At 50.3% G+C, this 21,998-nt stretch overlaps 1 protein-coding gene across 2 annotated transcripts; it reads right to left on the bottom strand.

Moving 5' to 3' along the window:
• Positions 1-4,118: 4,118 nt before the first annotated feature.
• Positions 4,119-20,824, bottom strand: CNNM3 (cyclin and CBS domain divalent metal cation transport mediator 3). 2 transcript variants are annotated; one of them, XM_024571828.4, is made up of 8 exons: positions 19,336-20,818; positions 13,157-13,300; positions 12,036-12,185; positions 11,468-11,637; positions 11,200-11,296; positions 10,666-10,799; positions 10,112-10,250; positions 4,119-6,577 (listed from the first exon to the last, which is right to left on the bottom strand). In XM_024571828.4, the coding sequence occupies exons 1-8, from the start codon at positions 20,669-20,671 to the stop codon at positions 6,513-6,515; spliced, it is 2,235 nt and encodes a 744-aa protein (XP_024427596.2). In that variant the 5' UTR covers positions 20,672-20,818; the 3' UTR covers positions 4,119-6,512. The 2 variants fall into 2 exon arrangements, with proteins under 2 accessions (XP_024427596.2, XP_053781856.1); XM_053925881.1 differs by lacking the exon at positions 4,119-6,577 and adding an exon at positions 6,603-7,152 and having other exon boundaries at positions 19,336-20,824.
• Between the last annotated feature and the right edge of the window lie 1,174 nt (positions 20,825-21,998).

Raw genomic sequence — 21,998 nt, 5'->3', positions numbered from 1 at the left:
AGGTGGCGGATTGTGGAGCTGGGTGGGCAACACTGCAGCTTGCCAGCGAGGCAGCAGCTGGTGGACCAGGTGACAGACCATGCACCCCAGAGCTCCAGCACGGGGAAATAAAGCCTCAAACTGTAACAGGGTGCAGTCAAGAGGGGGGCCCCAAATAGGGATTTGTAATGGGGTCCAGAACTCAAGGTGTCCAGGAAATATTAGAAAAAAAATACATAGGATGTCTTCACCCCCACAAGCCTGAGCTGGGGGAAGGGACACTTGGAGCAGGGCCATTCAGAGCTGTTTTATATAGCAACAGCTGTGCAAATAACCTCTGGCATGGTCATTTAACATATCTATAACCTTTAACTGGTTTCATAGATATTTTAAATAGCTATGGCCATGCTGAGCCAGGGACATGTGAGTGACTTCCACCCAAGATGTAACTGGGAAGCAACTCCACCTGGTTACAGTGCCTGCGTGAGAGCTTGAAGACTGGCTCCATCTTCATTGGCACACCTGCCCAGACTTACTATGGCAGCCCAGTAAAGCTGGAAGAATACGGGGATGCTGGCAGGTGTAACCGATTGTAGGAGGAGTCGGAAATAGGGCTGCAGAGGAAGACTGTCACTGGGATCGAAATTGAGGCGCAGCAGCCATACTGGGGGGAGGACCACACAGCTTTGGCAGAGTGGGGACCCTGTGGCAGCAACACAGTTGATGGTGCCGGGAGCCTGAATCACGGACTTGTACTTCTTCTCCTGATATGGTACCCCGGACTGGGCAAAGGAGAAAGGACTGTGTGCACCAGTGGGTGTTCTAAAGGACTTTAGAATTTTAATGAAGACATTAAGTCACTAAGTCTATATAACTTTTAAATAAATAATTTCTTTCCTTTTCACCAGCCTCTGGCATTGAGAGACGCTTTCCTCTAGCAGCAGGCAAGGTGAACTTAGTAGGTGCAGGGGGGACCCCTAGAGTGAGAAAAGGGGGAGGTCCTTTCCGTAATAGTGTGTTGTCCACCCTCCCCAAGTCTGTTCTGTAACAAAACTACTGATTGAAAACACACGTGGGGGCTGAGGCGGCACTGGGAGAAAGTCTCAGCCTCACAGGAGAGTTTGTTGGAGAGACCCACAGAGTCCTAGGACGTACACAAACCCACCCACTTGGGAAGCAGCACCAGAAAGGCCCAATTTGATTGTGGGTAGTGGTGGGAGTGACTGAAAACCGGCAGAGAGTGGAGCAAGTGCCATCGGTCCCTCTCCGACTCCCTCCCCCACATACAGCAGTCACAGTGCAGCTACAAGCGTTACCCTGCCCTGGGTAACCTAAGGCTCCGCCCCTTTACATAACAGGCACGCCAAGACAAAAAAATAGCCCAAATGAAAGAACAGATCAAAGTTCCAGAAAAAATACAACTAAGTGACGAAGAGATAGCCAACCTATCAGATGCACAGTTCAAAACACTGGTAATCAGGAAGCTCACAGAATTGGTTGAATTTGGTCGCAAATTAGATGAAAAAATGAAGGCTATGCTAAGAGAAACAAAGGAAAATGTACAGGGAACCAACAGTGATGGGAAGGAAACGGGAACTCAAACCAACGGTGTGGTCCAGAAGGAAGAAAGAAACATCCAACTAGAAAATAATGAAGAAACAAGAATTCAGAAAAATGAGGAGAGGCTTAGGAACCTCCAGGACATCTTCACACGTTCCAACATCCGAATTATAGGGGTGCCAGAAGGAGAAGAGGAAGAACAAAAAACTGGAAACTTAGTTGAACAAATAATGAAGGAGAACTTCCCTAATCTGGCAAAGGAAATAGACTTCCAGGAAGTCAAGGAAGCTCAGAGAGTCCGAAAGAAGCTGGACCTAAGGAGGAACACACCAAGGCACATCATAATTACATTAGCCAAGATTAAAAATAAGAAGAGAATCTTAAAAGCAGCGAGAGAAAAGGACACAGTTACCTACAAAGGAGTTCCCATAAGACTGTCAGCTGATTTCTCCAAAGAGACCTTACAGGCAAGAAGGGGCTGGAAAGAAGTATTCCAAGTCATGAAAGGCAAGGACCTACATCCAAGATTGCTCTATGCAGCAAAGCTATCATTTAGAATGGAAGGGCAGATAAAGTGCTTCCCAGATAAGGTCAAGTTAAAGGAGTTCATCATCACCAAGCCCTTATTATATGAAATGTTAAAGGGAGTTACCTAAGAAAAAGAAGATAAAAAATAGGAACAGTAAAAATGACAGCAAACTCACAGTTATTAACAACCACACCTAAAACAAAAACAAAAGCAAACTAAGCAAACAACTAGAACAGGAACAGAACCACAGAAATGGAGATCACATGGAGGGTTATCAACAGGGGAGTGGGAGGGAGAGAGAGGGGGGGAAAAGGTACAGAGAATAAGTAGCATAAATGGTAGGTAGAAAATAGACAGGGGGAGGGTAAGAATAGTATAAGAAACGTAGAAGCCAAAGAACTTATAAGTATAACCCATGGACACGAACTATAGGGGGGGAATGTGGGAGGGAGGGGGTGGGCAGGGTGGAGTGGAGTAAAGGGGGGAAAATGGGACAACTGTAATAGCATAATCAATAACATATTTAAAAAAGATTATTAGGAACAATAAAAAATATAGTAAAGATGCAGGACACCAAGTCAATACACATGTGAGCATCTGATTTATGAGAGAGGGCAAAGCAGAGCAGAGGGGAAAGATGTGCTCCTCAAGTGTGTGGACCCAGAATAGCTTGGTTATCCATTTGGGGAAAAATAAAGGGGACTGAACGGTGCACATACCTATCAATTTCTGGTGACTCTGACATTTAAAAGTGTGTCTATGTGTGTTTATAGACAGATAATGTAGCAAAATATTTTTATGACCTTAGGATAGGGAAGAATTTATTAAGGCACAGGAAACAAACCATGAAAGAAAATACTTGATAAATTCGACTGCAGAAAAATTAAGAATAACTATTTACCAAATGACTCAGTAGGCAGAATGGTAAGCTAAACAAACTGAGGTAACCTTTTGAAACACATTTATCCTACAAATTATGAGAATCCAGGATATATAAACTATTGTGAATAGGAAAAAGGGCAAAAGACATGAACCAGCATTTCCCAGAAGAGAAAACATGAATTGCCCATCAACATATAAAAAGACACTCAATCTAATTAGTAAACAGAAAAATGCACATTAAAAAAAAAGCCTGCCCTGCCCTGGCTGGTGTAGCTTGGTGGATTGAGGGTCAGCTTGCAAACCAAAAGGTCGCCAGTTCCATTCCCAGTCAGGGCACATGCCTGAGTTGCAGGCCAGGTCCCCAGTTGGGGGCATGTGAGAGGCAACACACATTGATGTTTCTCTCCCTCCCTCTCTCCCTCCCTTCCCCTCTCTCTAAAAATAAAATAAAATCTTTAAAAAATTAAAAAAAAAAAACAAAAAAAAAACCTTGGCCTGTGTCATACCTCACGCAAAAATTAACTCAAAATGGATCAGACATAAATGTAAAATTTATAAAGTTTAGGAAAAAAACATAGGAAATAATCTTCAGGATCTAGTGGGAGATAAAGAATTCTTAGGCATGACACCAAAAACATAATCTATAAAAGAAAAAATCAATAAATTGGACTTGATCAAAATTAAAAATGTTTGCTCTGTAAAATATCCTGTTTAGACAATGAGAAAATAAGCTAGAGTGGGAGAAAATATTTGTAAACCAAAACCTTGAGAAAAGACTAGTATTTAGAATATATATTAAAAACTCTTAAAACTCCACAGTAAAAAAAACAATCCAATGAGAAAATGGGCAAAGACATGAACAGATATCTCACATAGTGAAAGCACATGAAGAGATATACATTAGGCATTACATTAATGCAAATGAAAATCACAATGAGGTATCACTACATAGCTACCAGAATGGCTAAAATAAAATATAGTGACAGTGACAAATGCTGGTGAGGATTCGGAGAAACTGGGTCACTCCTACATTGCTGGTGGGGATGTAAAATGGTTCAGCCACTCTGAAAGTTTTTAAAAACTAAACACGCAACGGTCACATAATCTAGTAATTACAGTACTAGATACTTATCTCGGAGAAAGAAACCAATGTTTACACAAAAACCTGTAAAGAATGTTCATAGCAGCTTTATTTGGGAGAGCCAAGAACTGGAAGCCACCTAGGTGTCCTTAACTGGAACAATGAGCACACGCCACGGAACACTGTGCCACCACTGAAAGGGATGAACTGCTGACACACGCCAACCACCTGGATGAACCGCCACGGCAAGCGCCCAGAAAAGCCACTCCCAATGGCTGCACACTGTGTGATCCATTTATGTAACGTTCTTGAAATAAAACTATAGAGATGACAAACACATCAGTGGTTACCAGGGATTGGGGACGGTGGCCAGGGGCGGGGTGGGGGCAGCTCCGAAAGGGTAGTTGGAGGGCCATCCTGATGTTGATGGGACAGTTGTGTCTGGATTGTAGTGGGGGTCACACAAAGCTCCACGTGAGATGATACAGAACGATGCACCCTCCCTGCCCAGTGTCTGATTCCTGGCTTGATACTGTATTATAACTAAGAAAGATGTAACCATTGAGGAAAACAGGGTGAAGGGTACCTCTATCTTTGCAACTTCCTATGAATCTATAATTATTTCGAAACAAAGAGAAAAATAAGGCAATAGCTCTAAATGCAAATTGGTATCCTGGATTGGATCCCGTGACTGAAAGAGGACATTAGAAAAACTGGTAAAATCCAAATAAAGTGTAATTTAGTTCTCTTTGTACCAATGTTAATCTCTTAGTTTTACTAAAGGTACCGAGGTGATGTAAGATATTAACATTAGGGAAAGCTAGATGAAGGGTAGGTACGTGGAACTCTTCTACGAATCTAAAATTATTAAAAAAAATAAGATCCTGATGCTAAATCCTGGGGTGGGCCCAGGTCTCAGTGTTTTTAACTTGCCAGGTGATTCTAATGTGCAGCCAAGGGAAAGAACCACTGTTCTGGAGAAAGATGATTTTGAAGTACAGTAAGTCCTCACTTAATATAAAATAGGTTCTGCAACTTTAAGCAAGCTGACTACAACAAAATCAATTTTACCACAGGCTGACTGGTATAAGCAAGAGTTAAGTTCCTAGGGCATCTCATCCACATTAGAAGGAGACATTATTCAAGGACCTGCTGTGTCTGTTTCCCCCCTGGGAATTCGCTCTAGGAGTAAATTCCGTAAGAACAACTTCTCAGCAAGCATGCCACTGTGTTTGAGACCTGCATTCCCATTGATCCCAGATAAGGACCCAAATTCCTCTGAGAAATTTTCCAGGAATCCTCCTCTCACCCTACCCAATCTAAGATTCTTAGGTCCCTGTCACGCCCCCGTTTCTACTCAGCCAAAGAACTGTGGACGGTAAACAGAAGTAAACCAGAAGAAAAAGACATGCCTTCTTGTTCCTGATTCTCTAAAACTCAATAGCTAGGGATGGGAAATAGGCAAAGAGCTTAAAATGTTTCAGAGGTATAGAAAAGCTCTGATTTCATGGTTTGTTTTGTTTTGAAAGAAAGATGACGGTGACCCACCTGGTCCTCCTCCAGCCCTTCCCTCCCTTGCTGTCCTCCATGCATTCACATGCACGGCCCCCCACCAAGGGCCAGGAGGACGGTGTGACAGGGTCTAACAGTTGGTTACTCTCCCTGGATCTGACAAGGAAGGAAGGATTAGGTGCAGCAGAAGAGCCCTTCCTCTCATACATGACCTCTTATTAAAACACAAAGTGACAATACTGTTAATGGCCACCAAGCAGAACAGGCAGAGGCACAGCAGGAAGAGCAGGCCTTCTCAGTCCCCTAGGGGGCCAGCCGGCATGCTTGGGGCTCTGGAAGGGTCAGAGAAGCCACCTCCACAGGAGGGGCAAGACTAGTGGCACAGACTTGTGAAGAATCGTGCATCCAGGTTTGGCACATAGGACAGGCTGGGGTGTGCTCTGAAACGTGGCACTGTCAGGAAAGCCACAAAGTTCGCCATGGCCAAGGCCATGGATTTGAACCCCCAGACAAAACTGGTGCTCTTGGTTTGCTCGGACAGTGCTGCCAGCAGCAGAAGATTGGCAGATCAGGAGCAAAGTTGAGTAGAGGTCACGGCCACACAAAGGCAGTAATTGTGCACTCACATCCTGGGTTGGCCCAAAAGGTACAGATACACTGTACCGTCACTGGGAGGAGGCTGGGCCCGGAAAACAGAAATGATGGTGTTCCTCTGACTCCCTTCAGAAGCAGGCCTGGGGGGCTGTACCTAGCGGACCCCCATTTCCTAAAGAAGGCAGGACCTCCTGAAGGCTCCTGGCACTGACGCCTGGTTCTGAGAACAGCTCAGGACCCATATCTGTAAGGGCCATCTAAAACGTGGCCTGGAGGGGACGAGGACAGGCTGGTAGGAAGCTACTCCACAGCTGGACTCTCTCCATTCCCCACGTGCTTGTCTATTCCCCAGACCTGGCGCTGCCTGGCAAGCAGTTAAACTCCTGGGTTCCGCCCAGGGCTCTCCTCTGCTGGGAGGCTGGGTCTGCTGTGGTTGGACCCTACAGGAGAGAAGGAAAGGAGAATATCAGTCAGTAAAGTGTGACAACCCTCTTCGGGACACAAAGCATCAGGTCAGGCAGAGGTGCTGCAGCAAGTATCCTGGCAGCCTTGGGAGTGATTGGTTAGGAAAACAGTCAGCCTGACTCCACCTCACGGAGTCAACACTTCAAGGACAGGTGTCATCACTGAGAGGTGGCAAAGCAAGGGCTGGGGGTTCTGCTCACTGGAGGCCAAGGCCATAATGCTGGGCAAGGGCAGCCTGCCCTGGAAGGGAGCTTTAGGTTTCGTGGATGGGAAGGTTTTCCATAAGTCCTCCTATCTTCTAGAAAAATGAAATGAGAAGTAGCAAGAAGGGACAGGAAGGACCCAGGCCCATCCTCAGAGAAATGCCTCCCAGGCTGGGGAAGCAGTTTCTGTGCTCCTCCTAGCAGCTGAAAGGCTGGGAAAGGAAAGCAAAGCAAAAGAAAGATATTTACCTTGGGTGTTTTCTTAAAACAAAAAATGCTCGCTAGTCCAGTCAATTATCAAATGCAGTTCCCAAATGTGCCAAAGAGGGAAACATCTACTGGGCGGGCTGGAGAGAGCAGAGAGAAAGAGAGAGGAGAAGGCAGGCTATTGAGGCGACCCCGCAGAGCCTCTGCCCACAGCCCCGAGCAGACCGACACTTGCTGGGCAGGAGAGCCAAGGCAGACACACACAGACACTGTTTCTGGCTGCTCAGAACAAGAGGGTCAGGGCACACAGAGTCTTCAGCGGACTCTCCCTGGGAAATCCAGTTCTGTGAATGCTCGGTGTGGAGGTGTTACTTCAAATTTGAAATGGCAGGTCAGACGCCAGAAAACTGTTTCTGTAAAGGACTAATATTTTTAGGTTTTGCAAGTCATATGGTCTCTGTGACAATTCGACTCCATTGTAGTTCAAAGGCAGCCATATACAATCTGTGAATAAAGAGTTGGATCCTAATAAAACTTTATTTACAAGAATAAGCAGCGTGCCAGATCCAACACTTTGTCCACTTTGCCAACCCTGGTATAAGCAGTCAAAAATTATCATGCTTTCTAAGCATGTAAATACAGGCACCTCTCTGCATGGGAATCCAGTGCCAAAGTCACCCGGCAGAGGCTCTGACCCATCCCACTGAAGCAGTGCACGGTGAAACCTTCATGCGTGTAGCAACAGGAAACCCTCCAGGGTAACAGAGAAACTGCAGCGAGATGCCAGAGGTCCAAGGCCAGGAGCAGAAAGACAAGGGCCAAGCCTAAGCGTCAAGCCACATGCAGGAGGAAAGAACCCACAACATGACTATAGAAGGAGATGATAACCCGTTACAAAGAAGAAATGACCCACGGAGCAACTACAGGTTACTCTCTTACACAACCGAGCAGCTGAAGCCAAAAAAGGGTTTTAAAAACCTCTGAGGAGGCCCTGGCTGGTTAGCTAAGTTGGTTAGAGCGTTGTTCCAACACGCCTAGGTTGCAGGTTCAATCCCTGGTCAGGGCGCACACAAGAATCAACCAGTGAATGCGTAAATAAGAGGAACAACAAATCAATGTTTCTCTCTTTTACCTCTCTCTCTCAAGTCAATAAAAAAACAAACAAACAAAACCTCTGAGGCCCTGGCCGGTGTGGCGCAGTTGGTTGGAGCATCATTCCATAACCAAAAGGTTGCACATTCGATTCCCACCAGGGAAATATGCCTGGGTTGCTAGTTTAATCCCCCATCCAGGTGTGTACAATCCCTGAGGCGATTGATGTTTTTCTCTCTCTCTAAAAGCAATTAAAAAGTATCCTCAGGTGAGGAGTTAAAAAAAGAAAGAAAAACCTCTGGGTATCTGGTAAAAAATAAAACGAAGAGAAAGCCAGCACTCTCCGATTTACCCGGAAAGTGACACACGCAGCCTGGGCAGCGGACAGAGCCAGGAACGGCTCCCATGCAGGAAACCAAAACCGAAAGGCTTGCAAGCAAACGTCTTGGGTTTTGAGACACAAGTCTAGTGCAATGGGGAAAACCTCTATGCAAGGGGATGTCATGAAGTCAAAGGACATCACAGTGGTACACACGGGAGTGTCACCAGCCCCAGCAGACGGCAAGGATGTTCACCCGGCAGGGGTCCTGGGCCAGCCGCCATGCAGGACTGAAGGGCACAGACCATCTGGGGCCCTCTTTTCCCAGCACCCAGGGATGGGGCACTGGGCTAAGCCATCAAAGTGGCCCAACATGGGGTCCGCTGTCCCTTGCATCTGTGTATCACCTCTCAGAAAGTACCTTTCTGCTACAAGAACACACCTATGTTCTCAAGCATGGTTCTGAGTAAGCAGAGCTGTTCCACCACAGCCCAGAGACCAAGGGCACACACCGGCTCCAGGCCAGAGCGCCTGAGTCTGTCTCTGCCTCCAATCCTTCATCTGGAAAATGGGCACAACAACTACCCCTTCTCAAACTTCAGGGAAGTGCTCTCACTTGAGTGAGGATAAAGAAAGTGCTGAGCAGCGCCCAGCACACTAAGGGTTCACTAAAAGCCCAGTGTCCCCACTGCAGGTGTCAGGCCCTGAGGCCTGCATTCCCTCCCACAGCCTCTCCAAAGCCCCACATACTTCTCCAGGAACGCCAACCACTGCAGGAACTCTCACCCTAACCCAGGAGCTCAATCAGAGTAAAAGAACCTGATTAACAAGATCAAGGAAGTTCCCAGGCACTGACCACTTCTCCCCAAAGCCGACCCTTCACAGGCTGCTCTGCACCCTCCCTCCTTACACATGCAGGATGGGGCTGCTGTCTCATCACACAGTCTGAGCCTTCCAACACCCTCCTCTTTGTCCTGCACACACTGGGACCCAGGAGGAGAACTCGGGGCCTGCTTTAAACACGAGTGGGATTTAACCACAGGCCTCAGGTGCCCTTTCTAGCTGGGATGGTGCCCACCAGCCATCCACTTTCTGAGCCAGACCCACTGGTGACCCAAATCTTCATTTTCCAGGTGACCTAACCCTAAACCTAAATGGCCAACAGAGATTCTGAACTTGCTCTTATTCCCACTTAACAAGTATTCTTTAATTCAGTCAACCATCCTAACAGGCCCTCAAGAGAAAATGTTGACTTCATATACTCAAGTACCTGCTGATCTATATAGCTCAGTATCATCTGAGCTATCAAAAACAGCAAGAAGCCCTGAATGGTGTGGCTCAGTTGGTTGGGTGTCATCCCTTGAAGCAAAAGGTCGCCAGTTCGATTCCCAGTCAGAGCACATGCCTGGGTTGCAGATTCAGTCCCTGGTCGGGGAGCACATGAGAGGCAACCGATGGATGTTTCTCCCCTCTCTTTCTCCCTACCTTCCCCTCTTTCTAAATAAAAATAAAATTAAAAAGAAAAAACAGCAAGAAAAAAAGAGGCTGGGGACAAAAAAGGAGGAAGACAGAAGAATGCAGGGTGGAGTGAGGACAGAGAGAGCAAGTCTGTGTGTGCCAGCAGCAAGGACCGAGAAGGGCACACGCCTTCTTGGCTGACACATGTGGAATGTGGCATGCGGGCTCACCTGCTGCTGAGGCTGTCCTGTCACTGAGGAGCCTGGTCTGGCTGCCTGAAATGACCTGGAGGTCCAAGTTCTCAGGGGATGGTGGCAGGTTCTGGGCTCGGGTAGCCAGGAGCGCATTGAGGTACTGCAGTCGTGTGACCTGGAGGACAGAGTGCATTACTGGGCAGGTGAGGCATGTGCTCACGCACCCCCATGCCCACCTCCTGCCCTCAAGCACCTGAACCAGGTGGGAGAGTCACACTGGGCAGGATAAGGAGAAAGAACCATAGCCCAGCTAAGGGCAGAAGAGAGCATTCAAGCAAAGTGCCTTTAAGATCTCAGCTACACACTGGGTGCGCATGCCCAGAGATGGGACCAGATCAGCAGTGGTCAGAGGGGGCCTCTGGGGAGCCAAGGCCATCATTATGCATAGCAAGTTCAAGGTTTGCTCTGGGACATCCTCAGACTGATTCCACTGGAATTTATTCTCAATCCACATAAACTGATGACTAGGTAGTCTAGCCCCTTGGGGACACAAAGCTGATTAGAAGCCAGCACCAATGAGCTGCCCAAACCTTGATGAACTGCAGGTCAGAGAGGGCCCTCACGGTGTAGTCAGGACAATACGTGGACAAGTGGGTGCCGTCAGCTGGCTCGGGCTGCAGGTCACGGCGGAGGGACTGAAGCGAGGACACTGGGGACTGGTTAACTAGTGAAAGGAACAATCAGTGAGGGGGAAGCCATGCTGGGAGCTGGGCACGCCCCACTCTGGTGGGGACAACTGCACAGCCTCTAAGACCCACCCCACAATCACACCGGGGAGGGACTACGACCAGAACTTTGGAGAGTTGGCAAACATACTTCCTCTGGGGAAAGGTTTTACAGGGATGGGGGTGAGCAGCAAAGATGAGCCCTGAAAAAATGCTGCCCCTTCCTGCTGCATGACACTTAAAGAGTAGGAAATCCAGCAGGTCCTGAAGTAGACCACCTTGAAGGAGGCTCAAGCGCTGGAGGAAGAAAGGGCAGAACCCTGGCCCAGGGGCCCCAGCTAGAGCAGGGAAAGAGCCCCATGTCCAGTCCAGCCTTCACTCAGGAGGGTTGCAGCTTACCTGAGGACGGCACGGTCAGAGCAGACACGCCGTAATAGGTGAAGGCCCCATTCTCGAACTTCAGGCCCTCCTTCCCAATCTCCACCTCAACCCTGCCCTGAGAGGTGGGGGGAGACAGAGGCGCACACATTACCATTCCTGCCAGAAGGGCACACAAGCAGAAAGCACCCACTCTGGTTATGCAGGGATGCACCTAGATGTGCCTCCTTCTCTCAGACCCTTCCCTGCTTTCTGATCAGGTGGGGGCCTGGCCCAGGCTCCTGGTTACCTGCAGAATGAGGATGAAGTAATCCACAGGCCGGCTGCGCTGGTACAGGTAATGATGTGCAGCCAGGCGGTTGCTCTCATCAAACCTCACCTCCTGGTTGACGCTGGGGTGCCTCAGCAGGTGCAGTAGGACCTTCTCGGAGATTCGTAACGGGCTAAACACATCCACCTCTGCCCAGGGCCGAGAGAAGAGAAGTGGCCACTGGGCCCTGACTGGCCTGTGTAACCACACTGACTCCTGCTGCCCACCTGGAACATCCTAGCTGGCCCTCAAGCCAAGTCCCCTTCCCAACACGGGGACTGGGCAGCCATATACACCATAGGGGGCACCAGCCTGGCCCTGGCTTTCAGCTGTTTGACACAGAGGAGCTGCCCCCTCAGGCAACCGGAGTGTCCAGAAGAGTGTCTCTGCTGACAGGGCAGCCAGGAGAAGCCCCAAGGCTCTCCTGGATGCTCTCCTGCTTACTGGGGATGACACAGTCTATGTCTGCTCTGGGGGACAGGGGGGTCACCTGACCCACCGGATGGCTAGCGGGAGAGTGGGAACAAGGCACGCCCTTCACCCTCACCTCGGGAAAGGAAGCGCTGGGTGGCCAAGAGCAGCTGAGGCGAGATTTTCACTTTATACTCATCGTCAGACACCTTGAACAAGGAAAACTCCTCTTTCCGTCTGAGAGGGGTGCTGAGAGAAGCAGGCTTCTTCCTCACCGTGGTGTCTCCTGGGACGGTGAGCAGAAGGGGCTTAGGCACCCGCATGTTGCCCGCACCCCCTCCACAAGCCTGGGGACTCCTGGGGGACAGCTCTGATCCCCAGAGACACATTCTTGGCTCCCAGGATTGTACCCAGATGTCATTGCCACCACACAGTAATCCTGACACCAAGGACAGAGGGAAAGTAGCCTATTGCAGCCACACGCCGAGGAAGTACCAGAAAGGCTGTACCTCTCCTTGGAACTGGGAAAAGACAACGCTGACATGACACAAAGCAGCAGCAAAGTGACAGGCACCGGTGGTCTCTAGAAGACTGCCCCCCAGGAAGTAGGCACTGGAGGAACCCCGGTGCAACACGACGGCAGCTAACCTAGTGGCCCTGTGCCTGAGGCAGTCAAGAAACAAAACTAAAAGTGCTGCATTGTGGGATGCATGCGTGGGCAAAGCAGTTCACCTGACAGCACACACGGCTGGGTGGCCCAGTGTCCCAACTGCCATGAGAGGCCCCAGTCATGGAGCACGGGTTCCATGTCAACCCTGCAGACCTAAGCCACCATCCTAAGAGGCAGATGCTTCTAAGACACAACCATGGCCCCAGGAACATGTTTTGGGAAGACCTCCTTAGCAAATAACGGGTTCTTTGAGGAGACACTTCTGTAATATGCAAACCACGTAAGAAGCAAAAGGTGTGAGGAGAGTCTGGGAAATGCGCATTAAGGGCAGAGCCCCTCAGTCCTGGAGAAAACAAGGGGAGCCCCAAGCACTGGGACTGCAAGTGCACCAATGGATGGGCCACGACTCTGCATCCATGGGCAGGAGCGGGCCCTCCTGTAAAGGGGCAATACTGGTCCACGCAGGGGCAAGAAAAACAGAGATAACAGCTCTGATCAGAGACCCACCATCCCCTGAAATTGAAACACACATCTCAGTGAACCCAAAAGACCAGCTGAGCCACCAAACTGCAGGAGGCAAGACTCACGGTAGTCCTCAGACTCGTCCAGGATCTCGGACTTGATGATCTCCTCAATGACGTCCTCCAGGGTGACCAGGCCCAGGACCTCATAGAAGGGGTCCCCTTCACCCTCGTTATTCACCTTCTGCACGATGGCCAGGTGGGACTTCCCTGGGGGAGGGGAGGTGATGTTACAGTGTGCTGGAGGTGCCTATGTTTCTCAGCCCCATCCCGCACAAGCCCACCAAAAGGACAGATGCTAATATCTGTGTTCCCATGAAGCACCAAGCACTGGACATGACCTTTCTAGGATTTTACTCAAGATTCTCAACATGCTCATGAGGACTGGCCTCACCTAACATTCAAGGAACCTCAACCCCAGACACTACACTCACCTGAGCTGGAGTCAGCCCCGGGTCTGTGTGGCTCTAAGCAGTGAATATGGCTTAGGCATGGACACATCACACAAATTGCGGACACAAAGCACTAAATCCAGGAAGGCAGGTTCCTCGGAACCATCTAGGTGGGGGAGCCACCAGGGCCCTCCCAACCCTGGACTCACTCTCCTAGGGCAGTTTTCCTAATTCTGAAGGCTGCCCTTTATTTCTAGAAGCCAAGGTCTATGAAGATCATCCAGGGGATGAAGATAAATGGCAAATCAGCCCGTCAGAGCCCAAGCTGTATGGTAGGAAGAACAGCAGCAGGGAACTTCCCCCTTCTCCTGTCTTTCTCGGTTACCTTCTTAATTGTTTGTTTAATAAGGAAATGTAAGCTTGAAAAAAAAATCTCACACTTCTCAGTGCCGGGGAAACTTCAGGAATTTACTCTGCTTCAGGTAAGTGCTCTTTACCTATAAAACTTTATACCTATACAAAAAAAAAAAAAAAAAAAAAAAAAAAGACGGCACAATGCAAGCCACATATGTAATTTCAAATTTTTGAGTGGCTACATTAAAAGAAAAAAGATCCAGGTGAAATGAATCGACAATACGTTGTAATAACTCAACATAGCTAAAATATCACTTCAACATGTAATCAATATAAACATATGAATAGATGTTTTACTTTTTTGTGCCAGGTCTTTGAAGTCTGGTGTGTGTTGCACCTACAGCACATGTCAGTTCAGGCGAGTCAGTTACCTTTCAAGAGCACAGTAGCCACACATGGGTGGCAGCAACTGGGCTGCGCAGGTCGCGGACCTGAGAGCAGTCTGATCTCAGCCGCACCCTCCTCTGTTACTAGTGAAAACAGCTTAGGGGGGAAGCTGGCCTGGACCTCCCCATGAAGAGGGTACTTGCTTCAAGAAACTTTTGGTTAAGCAAGAAGTCAAGTTCCCTTCTTTGTGTGAATCAACATTTACATTCCGAGGGTTTAACTACAATGCAATGAGTAGAGCTGAGAAACACACTCTGTGGAACTCGATCTGGCAGGCTCGCCCCATTCCTACAGCATCCCCCACCCCGACCCCAGCAAACAGGTATAGGAAGACCTCTACTCCAAAGGTGGATGAAATGCAAAAGTGTCGAGACTCAACCAAAAGCTACTAGTGTATTAGTACTAGTAGTAAACCACTAACAGGATGACCAAGAAAGGAATGAGGCTGTAAAAGAATAAAAAGATAACATTTACTGTATTTTATCAAACCTGAGATGCCATCAACTGAAGCACAGCCTGACTGTAGAGAGGTTGAGAAGCACATTCTAGTGATTACTATGTGCTGGCCACCAATGGCTTTACTCACTTATTACCTGAGTCTTTCCAACAACTCTCCGAGGCATACAGTACTATTATCCCCATTTACAGTTTACAGAGAAAACAAGGCCCAGGGAGGTTCAGTAACCCACCCAAGTGTAAAACCAGGATTCGAACCCAAGCAGCTGGCTCCCGAGTTCATTTTCTTCACCACCATGCTTCACTGGCTTTCACTGAGAACAGACTGAGTCTTAGAACAGCCTCCCCTCAGGTGATTCCCACAGGGCCCACCTAAATAAAAGAAAAAAATCATTCTTTCTTTTTCATCTCAAAGATGCTCTAATAGGTTCAGACAAAAATTAAAGGTGGAAATGACACATTACATGTCTTGCCCTTTCCAAAGGAAAAGGCTAGGGGCCCCTGCAGGACCATCTGCTCACTCCTGCCGAGATGGGCACTGAACGGGGGTTGCAGCATTTCTAGATGCTTTCTTCCCCTTGGTATTTGTGTTGGGAATGGCTCACACCAGAAGGCAGGCGCTATTTCTAGAAGGGCCATGGGAACCCTGCCACATGATACCTATCTGTCAGGCCAAATCAGGAAAGCCAAGACACACGGTTTTGGCCAGCAGTCTTCTTGGATTCTGGAACCAAAGCTCAGGCTCTACATGGCCATCTAAGAGCACAGATGACCCATTTCAGCTCCCTTCTTCCAGGAAGCTATTTGCCTTGGCAGGTTATCTGCAGAATGAACGAACTTCTCTCTTGTCTTCAAACTTCTATGAAATAGGCACAAGTTTCTCAGTGACCTGCCACATGGAAGATCCCCTAAAACAGTGGCCATGTGATTTCATCAAGACAATGTTTGAGGGGACCCAAAAGGCAACTGTGAGAAAGCAGTGGAGGTACACAGAAAAAGGGCAGTTGGCAGCGTTATGTCTGTGTTTCATCTGAGAGGATAAACACTCTGAAAATATGGGCCCTGCCAGCAAACATGGCCACAGGCTCGCCTGTGCCAGAGCCACAGGCAACAGGCAGGTGGTGCATCTGAACATCGACCAGAAAGCCCTGAAAAAGCTCTAGAGTTTAACTTTAGTTAGTTAGCAGGTACAAGGATACTCATAAATTATATGCATGCTCGAGGACTCTTGAAATTCTCAGTTTCTAGGATATTCTTAAAAATTCAGTTAAGAGTCTAAACCCCTCTGCCCTCCTTCTTTTGTTTTTTAAAGCAACTGCTTGAATCTGTCCCATGAGAAAGAACACTGCTAACATTCCCCATGGGAGATCTGACTCTTCAGAGCTGTGGCTTTTGACAATGAACCAGAACTCAGGTGCTTTAAAGCAGAGACTGACAAACTCACCTATCCTAACCCCTCCCTGGCTGAGGTCCTTGAATTGTCTCATGGGGGGTTGACAAAGAAGGCAGAGGCTGATGACTTTAAAGGAAATACATGTTATTTACTCTAGGTCCAAAGTACTATTCCTGGTAATGTTTGTACAAAATAATTGGTGTCACCTTAAGTCTGCACACTGACTGAAGGCTCCTCACTGGGGAAGGAAAGTGAGTCTTCCAGACTATAAAACCCCAGAGACAGGGCTCTGGAAGCACAACAGAAACAGAGGCCAGCATGACAGCTGCCAAGATGCCAGGGATTCCACCTTCGGGAAATCCAGAGGCACCACCACCTCACACTCCTGGCAGAGAGGTGTGATGGGAACAGAGTTCTAAAAGCTCATCAAGACGGCAACATGCCTTTTGCTCATAAGCAGAATAAAGAAAGGGAATGGGCTAAAAAGAAGATATCCACCAAAGAACTGCACTGCACAAGAAGCAGAGAAAGCTCCAGGATTTCAGAGAAAAGATGAGGTTGTTCTGCCCTAAGAATGGCCCTCACTCACCACAGGAGGAGGAAGGCCAGGGAAGGACGCACTCCCTACTCAACCTCCAGGTTGCAAGTCGCCCCCACTAGCAGCAGCAGCAGCAGCAGCAGCAATAGCTAGTAGTAGTAGTAGTAACAGCTAGTAGTAGTTGCTAATAGGCAGCTACAGGGTTAGCATCAGGCTGCGTGAAACCTGCCTGGCTGCCTAGGGCTGCTCCGAGGCCACCCCCAGCACAGGAGTGGCCCACCCTGTGGCCATCCCTACCTACTGGCTCCTTTCCAACAACATCTAAACCTAAACCCACTTGCGCATCTCCATCCCCAGCGCATCCTCTCATGGCCACTGCTCTCTGGCTTCTGCAGTCATACTTCACGGAAAGCCTGTCTTTTAATACCTGTTGCACCTCTCATGCCTCACTCACTCCATCCAACTCCCTACACCAAAACACCCAGCCCACTCGTGCGAAGGTCAAGGGAACCCTGCTGGCTGGATCCGGGTGGCACAACACTGGCCTCCTCTTCTGATCACTCTCCTTCCCTTGGTGAGTGGTCTCTTCCCCAGCTTCCAGATGTTCTGAGCCACTGGCCCTTCTCAGCAGCCTCTCCTCCGCTGCCCTCACAAAACATGCATGCACCCTCAGGGTTAGGCTCTCTGCTCCCCTTCTGTGGTTGAGGGACCACTGCTACACCCAAGACCAGATGTTCACCTCCACTCAGGTCCTTCCAATTTCACATCACCTGCTCTCTAGGACTTGGCCACAGGGCCACTGCACAAACTCCAATGTCCAGAACAAACTCGTAGTCCAGCCCCACTCCCTCTCCCCCGACCTTGTTCTGCCTCAGGGAAAGTGAAAATCGAGGCCTCTTCCCCAGCTCCTTCCTCTTGCCCCCAAGCCCCTGACAACCACAAAACCCTCCCAATTCCACCTCCGAAAGCCCTCCTGGGACTCCTTTCCAGGCCCTGTTCAGCCTGCTAACCTCTCCCCCCTGCAACTCCCACCACCCATCCACTGTTCCCCACACCAGTCATGGCAACAAGCTCTGCTCACAGGCACCACCCTGGCGTCAAGTCTAGCCTCCCAGGGTCTCAAGCTGGGAGGTGGCAGGGGAGGGATGGAATGAACCCTCCCCAACTGACTCCAGGGCCACCTCATAGACCACAGTGACGCAAATGAAGTACTTACCACAAGCAGGTTCTGTCTGGCCCCTACCCTGGGCTCCCCGCCCCTGAGAAGGGCTGCATGGTCACCCCTCAGATTCTCTAGCAGGGCAGTCAGAGCTACCCATCAAAGCCTCCTGCCCAATATAAGGCACATTAATAACAGTAACCACCCAACATGCAACACTCAGGCCTCTCAAAGCACGAAAGGTGATGATGCATGTGCGCGCTCACTAGTCTGGCATACAAGCAGTGCTAACACAGGAGTAACACGGTCATTATCACAAAGCTGTCTTCTTGCCATCTGTCAAGGGCTCACAGAGCACCTCCCAGGCCAGCCTGCGGTGGAAGACCTCACAGCTTCCAGAAGATCAGGGGGCTTTGCTTACTTCCCGGACTCAGTCTTTAGGATCAAGCCCACCCAGAATCCTGGGGTGTCCCCTGTGTCCATCCTGCAGGAGTTTAAGCTGGCAGCCAAGGAGCAGCCAAGCTCTAAGGAGCACACCCAAGCCTAGCAATGGAGAGGACTGCAGAGAAGCACCCACACCTTCACACTTGGAAGGTAGGTCTTGGTTTTACCTACAACCTTTGAGTTGCTCATATATATCAAGGTGAAAGAGAGGGTGAAATATGTAGTTGAGGGAAAACTTGAGAGACCTTAGGGTTAAAAAAGGGAAAGTTTTCTAAAAGATGGAGGAAGTTTTCTAAAGACAGCTGAAGGGGAGGCTAAATCAGTATCCATGAAGTTGCTTCTGGCAAAATCAAAGTGGACACTTCATCCACACCTGCAGAAAGGTATTTGCCAATCACTCACTTTTCTGTAATCAAGAAGGCAGCAGCCCATTAGTGATAATGCTGACCTGGAAACAGGCCAAGCTATTTTGACATTACAGGTGTCCCTTACTTTACTGCTCTTCACCGATCCTGTATTTTTTACAAATTGAAGACAAGACCCTCCACCAGCAAAAAGATTGACTCACTTTATTGTGCTGGTCTGGAACTAAACCCACAATATCCAAAGTATGCCTGTCCATGTCTATAGATAATAGTTTCAAGTTATCTGGAGAACTAGTTTTTAAACTTTTTAAAGTTTCTACCCACGAGTTTGAACCTGCTTCAAAGCCAAAACACATAAAAATGACCTGGAAAGGGAAAGAGCTGCGGGTTGGAGCCTAGTGGACATACCTCCCAGAACTGGGGGCCTACCACGAAAAGGGAGGGTTTGCTATCTCTAGAAATGTCACCCTCTGAACGATAGCCTTTAAATAATATTTCAAAAAGTCACTCAGAGCTGCAAGGCCATATCTTCTTTAAAGGCCACATTAAAAAAAAAAAAAAAAAAAAAAGGCCACTTTGAGGTCTCGCTGCCCTCCACAGGACTGGGACCCTCTCCCCAAGGCTTCCATAACCCTCCATCCCATTTCTAAGGGAGGGCGAAGGCCTTCGGGTTCCCTCCACGATTCCTGGACTTTACCTCGCTTGAATTCCTCCAGAACAGCGTCTAGCTTCGTGTCGTTGAAGACAAAGTGGAGCGGGTGGTTGTAGAAGCGGGTGATGGTGCTGAGCGGCGTGCAGTCCTCGGGGTCCACAAAGGCCAAGTCCTTGAGGTAGAGCATGTCCACGATGTTGGAGCGCTCCTCCTCGTACACAGGGATGCGCGTATGGCCGCTCTGCATGATGCTGGCCAAAACGCCGAAGTCCAGCACGGTGCTGGCGTCTAGCATGAAGCAGTCCTCAAGCGGCGTGAGCACTTCCTCCACCGTCCGGTAGCGCAGCACGCCCTTGCTTAGGTCGCTGTAGGGGTCGCCACCGCCTCTAGCCAGCTCCAGCACTCGCTCTCGCAGACGCCCAGGTCGCGCCGCCAGCTCCAGCAGCTGCCCCACCGGCAAGGCCACAGGCAAGGTGAGCAGCACCGCCAGGCGGCTGAGCGCCAGAGCGCGCGGGGCCAGGACCAGCGTCCAGCGTCCGCTCACGGCGGCCGGCAGCACCTCGGCCACCAGGAACGCGAGCCCTGCGCTGCCCAACACAGCGGGCAAGGCGCGCTGGCCGGCCGCGCTGTACAGCAGCACAGCCAACGCCGCCTGCGCCAGGCTGGCTAACAGTAGCAGCGCGCCAAGGGCGCAGCCGGCCCAGCGCCTCGCTGGCTCCAGGCGCCGCGCCGCCGCGCGCTCAGCCTCTGAGCCGTTCTCGCGCAGCACCTGCACCTCGGCTGGTGCCAGCACCAGTGCGCTCAACTGGAGGCCTCGTGCCAGCGCTGCCAGCGCCAGCAGCCCCGCCGCCCCCAGGCCAAGCACCCACGACGGCACAGCCTCCTGGAACGCCGCCGCGACGCTCGGCTCCGCTGGCACGGCCTCCGCACGCAGGCGCAGCAGCGCACGCCACTCGCCCGCGGGGGCCGCCGCCGCGTCTCCAGCTGCTGTGCCGCCTGGCTCCCCGCGCATCGCCTGCAGCGTCGAGTGCGGGCGCTCGGCCTCGGCGCGCAGGCGCAGCAGCGCACGCCACTCGTCTGTAGGGGCCACTGCCTCCCCAGGCGCGGCAGCCGGCCCGCCCTCGGGGCAGCCCGCCCCCTCGGGGGCCGCCCAAGACCAGGAGCTGTTAGCGAAGCCGGAGCCGAAAAGGCGCAAGCGGAAGGTGGCCTCGGGCGCAGCCGGCACCTCCCCTCCGCGTGCCCACGCCGCGCCCGCTGCCCCGTCCTGCTCCAGGCAGACGCCCAGCACTCGCGGGCCCTGTGACGCCTCCCCGGCGGCGTGGCCCAGGCACAGCGCGGCCAGCAGCCAACCCAGCAGCCCCGCCGCCGCTGCTGCCGCCATCGCCCGCTGCCCCTCTCGGCCTCCGCGCAGCCTACCGCAGCCTCTGCCGGCCAATCGGTGCCGCGCTCGCACCCCCTGCGCCAATGGGCGATGCTAGGGGGCGTGACCAGGGTCGGATTAGGCTGCGCCAAGGCGTAAACAGGCGGCGCGGGCGGGGCGAAGCCGGGCTGGTGGGGTCGGTGGGCGCGGCGCTCTGGGCGGTAGTCCCGGTGCGGGAGACCTGTCTCGATCTTTGAAAAGTTCCGAGCGGGACTTCTGAGAAGTGCGGCTTTGGGAACTGCCGACAAGAGGCGAGCATGTTAAAGAGAGACCCGGCGCTGGGCTCAGGGAAACTAAGGTTCGGAAGATGCTTGTTGACGACGCCCAACCTCGCTGTAGTCTGGGGACGACGACATAGCCTTTGGAAGAAAAGATATAAACACACGAGATCACTATCCCCCGGGACTCCTGCCGCTACTTCATGTTGTTTTCTAGGAGAAAAGTAAAGCCCGACTCGGCGTGGATGTTGGATTTCAACGCCACCTACCTAATATGGCGTCACCCACCCAGGTCACCACCTAGCCACATTCGGAAACAGCGGCTCTGTCAGGAATGCATGGACCTGTCATTCCACTTGTACTTCTTCCTTGGTCTCAAGCTTCCTGGCGAAAGAACCTATCACTTAATTTTGTTGGGGAAACCTTTGGACAGACACTGAGCAATTTGGATCACACTTGGAAAGCACAAATGGTCATTTGAACTGTCAATATCCAAAGACAGAATCCAGAACATGACGAAGCTGCTCACTGAGTGCTTGATTCCCTGTTAACAGTAGAGGCCTCAACTGTATTTTCCCAGCTCTTTCCTCAGATCTGCGCCATTTCCCATCCTCTGGTTAGTCGCAGCACCAATGCCACTTGACCTTCAGGTCCCTCATTGACCCTTCATGGGCCATTTTCCCTACTGGTCATTTGGTTCAAGACATTTCCATGTTTTATTCAAATATTTGGTTTAAACCCATAGCTATTGTGACTTCACTGGCTAATTCCTGCTTGCTTCTTGTCTGCAAATGTTACTTCCTCCAGCTGGTCTTCCTCCACCATCTTGACTAGGTTGGGTCAAGATTATGAGAACTAGGTATCTCTCCCCAAGAGCATCCAGTACTTACCTATGGTGGTAAGTACATTAATTCAGCAAGTATTTCCTGTATGGAGTGCCTGCAATGTACCAGGTCCTGTTCTAGTTCTGGTACTAAGTGGAAATAAGAAAAGTTGCTGCTCTCCTACAGCTTAGGTTCCAGTATTGGGACAACAGGGAACACATAAATCGTATTTTAATATCTGGCTGT

Source organism: Desmodus rotundus, chromosome 5 (genome assembly GCF_022682495.2).
Source record: "Desmodus rotundus isolate HL8 chromosome 5, HLdesRot8A.1, whole genome shotgun sequence".
NCBI lineage: Eukaryota > Metazoa > Chordata > Mammalia > Chiroptera > Phyllostomidae > Desmodus > Desmodus rotundus.
Note: the sequence above shows the minus strand (reverse complement) of the source record. Positions and strands in the feature narration are given on the sequence as shown.